Genomic DNA, 9600 nt, shown 5'->3' on the forward strand with positions numbered 1-9600 from the left:
GATGAAAGAATCTCAAAATATCAAAGAGTACTCAGAGAGGCTTTTGAACATAGCAAACAGAGTAAGATTGTTTGGTTCTGAATTTAAGGACTCTCGTATTGTTGAAAAAATTCTTGTTATCGTACCTGAAAGGTTTGAAGCTACCATAACCACCTTAGAAAACACTAAGGATTTTTCCAAAATCACCTTGGCAGAGTTGCTGAATTCCTTTCAGGCACAAGAACAACGAAGGGCTATGAGCGAAGAAGGCTTTGTTGAGGAAGCCTTGCCTGCTAAACATGAAGACCGTTGGAAAAACAAAAAAAAAGGAACCAACAACTAAACAGCAAGGGAAAGTATCCTCCTTGCAAGCATTGCAACAAGATGGGTCATCCTCCATTCAAGTGTTGGGAGAAGGCCTGATGCTAAATTCACCAAATGCAATCAACTTGGGCATGAAGCTGTCATATGCCAAAACCAAAATCAACAACAGGAAGAAAATGCTCAAATTGCAAATGAAGAGGAGGAAGATCAACTTTTTGTTGCAACCTGTTTTTCAACCAATGCTTCAAGTGAATCTTGGCTAATTGACCATATAACAAGGAACTTTTCAAAGATTTAAAGCCAACCAACATCACCAAAGTCAAAATAGGAAATGGTGATTATATTTCGGTCAAAGGAAAGGGAACTGTTGCAATAACAAGTTGCTCAAGTACAAAGTTACTTTCTGATGTCCTTTTTGTACCAGAAATTCAACAAAACTTGTTAAGTGTTGCCCAATTGATTGAGAGAGGCGTCAAAGTCGCTTTTGAAGATAATTTTTGTTTGATTAGAGATGCAACTAGTCAAGAAATTTTCAAAATCAAAATGAAAGGTAAAAGCTTTCCTCTAAAACCATTGGAGGAGGAGCAAACTATTTTTTCATTCAAGGAAAATGTGACAGAAGCTAAGACATCCTCATCATATTTTGGCTACAAATAGTTTCTTTTATTTTGCAGCAATGGCTGCAACATTAATGTTGATCCTTTTCAATGTAGTTTGCCATGGAGGCAAAACAAATTCTTTCATTAAAAATGTCTATAGGGTTAAGGACATGCCCTGTATTTGTTGTCCCTTCTAGCTACAATACTAGGGCCATGATCGTATCATGGGTGACCATGGACAAACCAGAAACACTTTAATAAGTTATTGGAAAGAGGAGGAGCTTCTTGACTATGAAGACGAAGAAGAAAAGGAGCTGAAGGTGCTAATAAAATCAACGGTGGAATTCACAGTTCAGGATTAAGATATTTTTTTCTGAAGTCAGATTGATCTTTCATTGACTTTTGCAATTCCTAAAGCAAATAGGAATGTTAGGAAAATGCTTTAGGAATATTTTTAATTTTTAGGATGCAGTTAATTTTTTTAATTATGGGAATTATGGGTTGAAGTAGTGGATTAAAATTAGGATAAAAATGTTACTGGGTAGTTAATGGATACTTACTTTTTTTTATGTTTTAAATATTGTATCGTTTCTTATTATTTCATAATCAATAATACAGAAGTATTTTTGCTTCAAGTACTGCTTTTCTTTATTCTAAAAAACCAACACATGTAAGTGTTACGAAAGATATTATGAGTTTTGCAAAATCCTTTTAAAAAATCTCATTCTGAATTATTTATTTCAAAACACATTCTGAAAATTCTGTTTGGAAAATCACATTTTAAAAATTCTGTTCAGAAAATTTTATTTCAGAAATATTATTTCGAAAACTCCACAATCTTTGTTTAGGAAAACTTTTGAAATATATACTTTGGAAGTCATTTCCAGATGATAAAATGGTTGTTTTAAAAGTTTGTAGGGATGCACGAAGAAAGAAAGAAATTGTGGGGTGCATGAAATTAAAGCCTAATGTCATAGCTTTTCAATCCACACAAGCTAATTAAAGCCTAAAGAAATAAGTGTTTTGGTAGCATGTGACACCGATTTTCAATTGTCTAAGCAAGTGAAAAATATTTTGGTTGAATATTTAGCTACTATTACAAAATCAGGAATTTCGTAGCAGCACTGCAGGTGTTCTTGGATTGGTGTTGGAGCATACCATCAATTCTTCAACGTTATCAGGGATATTATGGGCTGAGAGGCCGAGTAAGATTGCGTACTAACTTGAACGTTGAAGTGTATTCCACAGATTATCCACATACCGGTATCTCATCTCAATTCAGCAGAAACATTTTGACACTCATCGTAAAAAAAAAGTACTTTAAAATTCAAATCCAATATACATCAAGAAAGACGGAGAAAGAATATTCGTCACTAGAAAAGAATATTCTTATTGAGAGTTATTCTTTTCTATCATAATGGGATAAAATATGAAAGAGATGGGCAATTTACGAGACTTTTAAAAATGTTTAAAAACAATTGAAAACGATTATAATTATACTCCTAGTTAAAGTCAACAGAATTACCAATACGGCACGCTAAATGTCCATTGATGACCAACCCATGGACTTTTATCACGTAGTGCAAAAGTCCAACAAGTTATTAAAGCAAAACAAAAAATTATATAGGTTGATTTAACAGTAATACAATAATTAGATAAAAATTCAGATGTGATTATATATGTGTTAACATTGTATTTAACATTTATTAATAGAAGATTAAAACTATATGATTATTATAAGATGCATTCATCTCCTTCTCTGTCTTCCAGTATTGCTTTCTCTTCTACCTCTTCCTGACCTCTCAAATTCCTTTCCATGGATATCGCCTCATCATCATACAAACTATCACGGAAGTACGATGTGCTCATCAACTTCACTGGAGAAGACATCCACAGAAAATTTGTTTCTCATCTCAATTCTGTCCTCTCTACTGTTGGTCTCACCACTTTCCTTCATCACCACAATGCAGTGAAGTCATCTCATATCCAAGAACCTATTCTCAGCCGCTGTCGTGTAGCAATTGTTGTTTTCACCCAAACCTATTCTCAATCTGCTTGGTGTCTTAATCAGCTTCAACAAATCATCAACTGGCACGAAACTTATTGCCGACATGTTCTGCCCGTATATTATGAAATCCAGCCATCTGATGTACGTCTTCAGAAGGGCGACTTTGGAAAAGCCTTGAAGGAAACTGCACAACAAACATTTTCAAGACAAGAACTGGAGCATGGAATGTCTAGGTGGAGGCATGCACTTACCAAAGCTGCAAATTTCTTTGGATGGGATGAGAGCAATCACAGGTACATCACTCACTCATTCAACCATCTTTTACGCCTCGGATTTCATTTTGTCATGACTTCTTCTATAACTGCTATTGAACTTGAAGGAGTGATGCTGAACTAGTGGACAAAATTGTTAAGAGCATTATTAATTTACCAGTCTTGTCTGCTACTAAATTTCCAGTTGGATTACAATCCCAAGTGGAAGATCTGATTCGAACTATAAAAAATAAATCCAATGAAGTTTATATGATAGGGATAGGTGGAGAGGAAGGATCTGGTAAAACCACTCTTGCCAAAGCCATCTACAATCAAATTCATTGGAAATTCAATAAGAAAAGTTTCATTGAAAATATTTCACAAGTTAGCGACATAAGAGGGCAACTTCGTTTACAAGAAAAACTTCTTTTAGATGTCCTAAAACAAAAGGTGGAGATTCCTAACATTGATGTGGGAAGAAGTATCATTCGGGAAAGACTTTCTGGGAAAAGGGTGCTCATTGTACTTGATGATTTGCCTGCCAATAATGAACTGTTAGCACTATGGAATTATAGTCATAATTGGTTCGGTGAAGGAACTGTAATAATCATTACAATAACAGAGTTCGGCGTAATGAGTAAATGTCCAGTTGATTCTGTATTTCGGATAAAGCTAATGAACGAAGAGGAGTCCCTTGAGCTTCTTAGTTGGCACGCATTTAGAGAACCAAAACCAAAAGAAGAATACGAAGACCTTGCAAGAAGAGTAGTTAGTTATTGTGGAGGATTACCTCTAGCTCTTGAAGTCATTGGAAGTACTTTATTTGAAAAGATCAAAGAAGAATGGAACAATTTATTGTTTAAATTTCCGATCGCGATGGTTGACATTCATACTGTTCGAGAGACAATAAAAGTAAGCATCGAAGGTTCACTCAATGAAATAGAAAAAGATATATTCCTTGATGTATGTTGTTTCTTTGTTGGTGAGAGCAGAGCCTATGCTACGAAAATCCTAAATGGGTGTGGAGTAGACGCTGATATTGGAATAAGAGTTCTCATCCAACGTAACCTCATCAAAATTAATAAGAACAACAAATTTGGAATGCATCCTTTGGTACAAGAAATCGGAATAAAAATTATTTATGAAAATTCAGAAAAGGATCCTGGGAAGAACAGGCGATTGTGGTTTGATAAGGATGCAAAATATGTAAGAACAATTCTTTACATGTGGTTTGAAACTTCTTTTGAAAGCGTTGACTTTCTCGTGTGCAGTACATTAGTTTTTATTTGCTCTTTTCATCACAGGTGCCAGAAACCTTGCAGTGGTTGCCTGTGGAACCACCTTCAGTTCGCATTGCCTTTGGAGAACCGATTCTAAATTCTGAGTACCTTCTTAAGAAGCTAAGATGGATCAGATTGCATGGGTTTTCTTCAGAATGTCTACCTAACAACTCTTATGAGGATGATTCAACAGCGATTGATTTAAAACGCAGTCTTCTTCGATTTCTCTGGAAAACACCCCAGGTTATATTACCAGCAACTTCTCGTCAAAACAAAACTTAATTAAAATAAATTACAAGCTTCCTATTATTTTATTTTTTATTTCTACTCTTATATTTCTAAATTGAAAAACTATCTTGTGCAGGTTTTGAGATCCATAAAAGTCCTTAACCTCAGTCACTCCAAGTATTTAACTACAACCCCTGACTTTACCGGATTACCAAGTCTTGAATACCTCATTTTGAAATATTGTTCAAGATTGAGCAAAGTACACCAATCTATTGGATCACTCAATAGTCTTATACTGCTAAATTTGAAATACTGTACAAGTTTAAACAATCTTCCAACAGAGATATATGACTTGAAATCTTTAAGAACCTTCATTCTTTCTGGTTGTTCCAAGATTGACATAAAGGATAAAGATATAGCAAAGTTGGAATCCTTGATAACTCTAATTGCTGAAAATACAGCTGTGAAACTTGTTCCTTTTTCAATTGTAAGCTCAAAAAGCATTGGATATATATCCCTAAGTGGATTTGAGGGATTATCTCATAATCTTTTTCCTTCTATCATTCGGTCTTGGATGTCCCCAATAATGAATCCCATCTCTTATATTCATTTCTTTTGCATGGATATGGAGGATAATACGATTGATATTGCACCGTTGCTTAGCACCCTTGCAAATATTCGAAGTGTTTTGGTAGCATGTGACACCGATTTCCAATTATCTAAGCAAGTGAAAAATATTTTGGATGAATACTTTCCAAGTATTACAGAATCAGGAATTTCAAAGCAGCACTTGAGGTGTTCTTTGATTGGTGTTGGAGCATACCATCAACTCTTCAATGCTGTCAACGATAACATATATGAGGTTCTTCTCTAACTTTTCTGTTTCTTACCTTCACTGTCATTATAGCTATTAATCAAGAGAACATAAAATAATCCTAATGAAATATCTTACTGCTACAATAATCAATTTTATCACGTTTAATTTCTATTGCCATAGAACCTCATCTAGAGATTTCTTATTTTGGTAATCAACTAAGCAAGTGATTTTTCTTTTATTTCAATACTTTCTTACCTTACTTTACTGGCTTCATGATTGTTATATTTCCAATCGTTGTAGAAATATACAAAAAGAGACAAAATCATAAATTGTAAATCACTGACGACGTAATGATGATACATACAGTATAAAACTATTAATCAGATTTGTTTAGATTAATTACCATCAGTATGTTTTGATTATTTACTGCATTGTTGTTTGTTTGATTGTAAATGCCCACTTTGTAATTATTAATGTGAAAATAATGATAATAGAAGACAATTTGAATAGAAAAATATGATGCAGGTATTGGCAAACAGTGAGTCTGGTGAAGTTTGTCTCCCAGCCGTCAATGATCCTTATTGTTTGGCCCATATGGGTGATGGACACTCTGTTTCTTTCATTGTGCCTGAAGATCGTTACATGAAAGGAATGACTTTGTGTGTTGTTTATTTATCAAACCCTGAAGCCATTGAACCTCAATTCACTACTGTCATAGTTATTAACTACACAAAGTGTACATTCCAGATACACAACCATGGCACAGTCATTTCCTTTAAAGATGAAGATTGGCATGACATAATTTCAAATTTAGAATCTGGAGACAATGTGGAGATTTTTGTGAATTTCGGAAATGGATTGGTGGTCAAGAACACCACGGTGTATTTGATTTGTGGTGAATCAAAGAATTTGAGAAAAGCGTTTGAGCCAAAGAAACATGGTCTCATTAGATTCGTAAAGAAAGTTGTAATGTGACTTTTGATAAATCATTTATGTTCTTTGAGAACAGCATGATCACTTTAGTGATGGAAATAATCCTACTGCTCTTGATTGCTATTTATATATTCCCATCCTTTCCTTGTTTTTCTTTAGAGTATAGCTTACCGTTAAGAATTCCATGTGTGTTTTGTAAGCTATTTTATATTTTAATTTATTAAATCATACAGGATCTTAAATTTTATGATTCTTATAGATTCTCTGTATCTATTGCAAACTTTTCGAGGTAAAGACAAACCTCCTTAAAATTATAGAGATAAGGGAAGAGAAATAATTTTTCCAGTTTCTTCTTTTCATTCATTATGCTGAAAAAAAAATATGCATATTGGTTACTGATCATTGACTGACTGTATTTGGAGGAAATAGAAACTAACAATTAATAAAATCTATGATCAATTGACACCTCACAAAAATATCTTTATAATATGATTATGTCAAATTCCTTCCTCAATTTTAAACGAAATTGTGATTTCCTACTCTTCCGTTTAGATAGTGTGCCTTGTATTGGTCCAATTGCCAAGATGCAAAGCTAGGCTCCTTCTGCTAACAAAGTCTTAGAATAAAAGAGACTTCATTTTCGTGTTTAAAATGTTCTTTTCTTAATAAAGTAATTTTCCGTTCACAAAGTATGGATCTATCATATTTATTATGTGTTTAGACTACATTCCATTCTTTCATAATTGATTCTAATTTCCCTTCAAAGTCAAACCAAAAATAATAATAATTTTTCAATTTTTTATTATGATTAAGAAATTAAAAGTAGTATTCAAAGATGCATTTAATAAGAGTAATTTCTTTACCATTTGAAAATCAAGGAAAGTTGTGTTATCTAATATGGTTCACTAACAGAAATTAATTTCAAGAATATAAATTTAATCTAAATACATTATTCTTTGGGTAAATGTAACATTTTGACTAAAAATAATTATATGAAACTAATGATTACCTTTTAATGAAATTTTGAATAATAATTATTAACCTTTAACAACTTGATTTCACACATTGGCAACACTTTTGAAAATGGATACCATTTTCCATAAGTGGAAAAATAAAAAAAGTTGGAACTGAAATTCTTTGTTTGGCAAGAGTTGTAAACAGCTTTGTTAAACGTGTTTTCCGGAAAAATTGCATAGCAAATTCGTGGGTTCAACCAACATCAACTACAGCAACCTGTAATTTATAAGATATACCCATAATAAACTGGTGTTCATATCAGAATATTATAACGGAAAAATATGTTTTTTATTGACCAAGAGAATGTTTGGAGAAAATTTCTCTACAAAACTTTTAAGAAAGAAAAACAAGATTAACTGTAGTTTATAATATTAAGGTGATTTTCTTCCTCAATATTTCTTACGAGAGAAAACTAGACAAAATAAATAAATATTTTGTTTTATAGACTAAAATTATCTGATGCGTAAGTTGATTTATAAAAGAATATTATATAATTGACTTAATACATGGCCTTTATATTCTTTAGTTTTGTTCTAAATAATTTTCAAACTTTTTCGATGTTCAAAGTCACTAATTTATCAGTTTTGAATATAAGTGACAACTTAAGGGCAACGGTATCACGTAGTGCAAAAGGCCAACCAAAATTTGATAAAAATTCAAATGTGATCATGTATGAATTCTCTCCTTCTCTGTCTTGCAATATGTATTAGTTTCTCTTTCTAACTATTGATCGCCTATCATCAATTCCTTTCCATGGATAACGCCTTCTCATCATACAAACTCTCAGGGAAGTACGATGTGCTCATCAACTTCACTGGAGAAGACATCCGCAGAAAATTTGTTTCTCATCTCAATTCTGCCTTCTCTACTGTTGGTCTCACCACTTTCCTTCATCACCCCAATGCAGTGAAGTCAACTCACATCCAACAACCTATTCACAGCCACTGTCGTGTAGCAATTGTTGTTTTCACCCAAACCTATTCTCAATCTGCTTGGTGTCTTCATCAGCTTCATCATATCATCAACTGGCACGAAACTTATTGCCGACATGTTCTGCCCGTATATTATGAAATCCAGCCATCTGATGTACGTCTTCAGAAGGGTGACTTTGGAAAAGCTTTCAAGGCAACTGCTCAACAAACATTTTCAGAACAAGAACTTGAGCATGGCATGTCCAGGTGGAGCCATGCACTCACCAAAGCTGCAAATTTCTTTGGATGGGATGAGAGCAATCACAGGTACATCACTCACTCAATCAACCATCTTTTAAGCTTCCAATTTCATTTTTTTAATACATGACTTCTTCTATTATTGCTCTTGAACTTGAAGGAGTGATGCTGAATTAGTGGACAAAATTGTTAAGAGCGTTGTTAATTTACTGGTTTTGTCTGCTACTAAATTTCCAGTAGGATTACAATCCCGCGTGGAAGATCTGATTCGAACTATCAAAAATAAATCCACTGAAGTTTGTATTGTAGAGATATGTGGAGACCAAGGATATGGTAAAACAACTCTTGCCAAAGCGATCTACAATCAAATTCATTGGACATTCAAGAAGAAAAGTTTCATTGAAAATATTTCACAAGTTACCGGAATAAGAGGGTATCTTCGTTTACTGGAACAACTTGTTTTAGATATCCTAAAACAAAAGGTGGAGATTCCTACTATTGATGTGGGAAGAAGAATGATTCGGGAAACACTTTATGGAAAAAGGTGCTCATTGTACTTGATGATGTGCCTAACAATTATGAACTTTTAGCACTATGGACTTATAATCATTATTGGTTCAGTAAAGGAACGGTAATAATCATTACAACAAGCGATGAAGACCTACGGATGAACCAGCCGATAGATTCTATATTTCGGCTAGAGCGAATGAACGCAGAGGATTCCCTTGAGCTTTTTAGTTGGCACGCATTTAGAGAACCAAAACCAAAGGATGAATACGAAGACCTTGCAAGAAGAGTAATTAGTTATTGTAGAGGAGTAACACTAGCTCTTGAAATCGTTGGAAGTAGTTTATTTGAAAAGACGAAAGAAGAATGGAACAGTTTATTGTTTAAATATCTGATAATTGGCTGGCATCGTGTTCCAGATATTATAAAAGTAAGCATCGAAGGTTCACTGAATGAAATGGAAAAAGATATATTCCTTGATATATGTT

At 33.6% G+C, this 9600-nt stretch overlaps 2 protein-coding genes across 3 annotated transcripts in view; both read left to right on the top strand.

Annotated features, from left to right (window-relative positions):
- The first annotated feature begins 2619 nt into the window (after nucleotides 1-2619).
- LOC106773044 (TMV resistance protein N-like) lies at nucleotides 2620-6555 on the top strand. Of its 2 annotated transcripts, none has more exons than XM_014659729.2 (5): nucleotides 2620-3203; nucleotides 3290-4367; nucleotides 4466-4684; nucleotides 4806-5531; nucleotides 6012-6555. In XM_014659729.2, exons 1-5 carry the CDS (start codon nucleotides 2719-2721, stop codon nucleotides 6459-6461), a joined length of 2958 nt encoding a protein of 985 aa, XP_014515215.2. In that variant the 5' UTR covers nucleotides 2620-2718; the 3' UTR covers nucleotides 6462-6555. The 2 variants fall into 2 exon arrangements, with proteins under 2 accessions (XP_014515215.2, XP_022641915.1); XM_022786194.1 differs by having other exon boundaries at nucleotides 4154-4367.
- Nucleotides 6556-8189: 1634 nt separating this feature from the next.
- The window catches only part of LOC111242483 (disease resistance protein ADR2-like), a 4158-nt gene continuing 2747 nt past the window's right edge, over nucleotides 8190-9600 (top strand). Inside the window, exons 1-3 of the mRNA XM_022785907.1 lie at nucleotides 8190-8674; nucleotides 8766-9149; nucleotides 9227-9555. Coding sequence (XP_022641628.1) covers nucleotides 8190-8674; nucleotides 8766-9149; nucleotides 9227-9555 — 1198 coding nt within the window. The remainder of the gene's footprint in view (nucleotides 8675-8765; nucleotides 9150-9226; nucleotides 9556-9600) is intronic.

The sequence above is a fragment of the Vigna radiata genome, chromosome 9 (genome assembly GCF_000741045.1).
Source record: "Vigna radiata var. radiata cultivar VC1973A chromosome 9, Vradiata_ver6, whole genome shotgun sequence".
NCBI classification, from domain to species: Eukaryota; Viridiplantae; Streptophyta; class Magnoliopsida; order Fabales; family Fabaceae; genus Vigna; species Vigna radiata.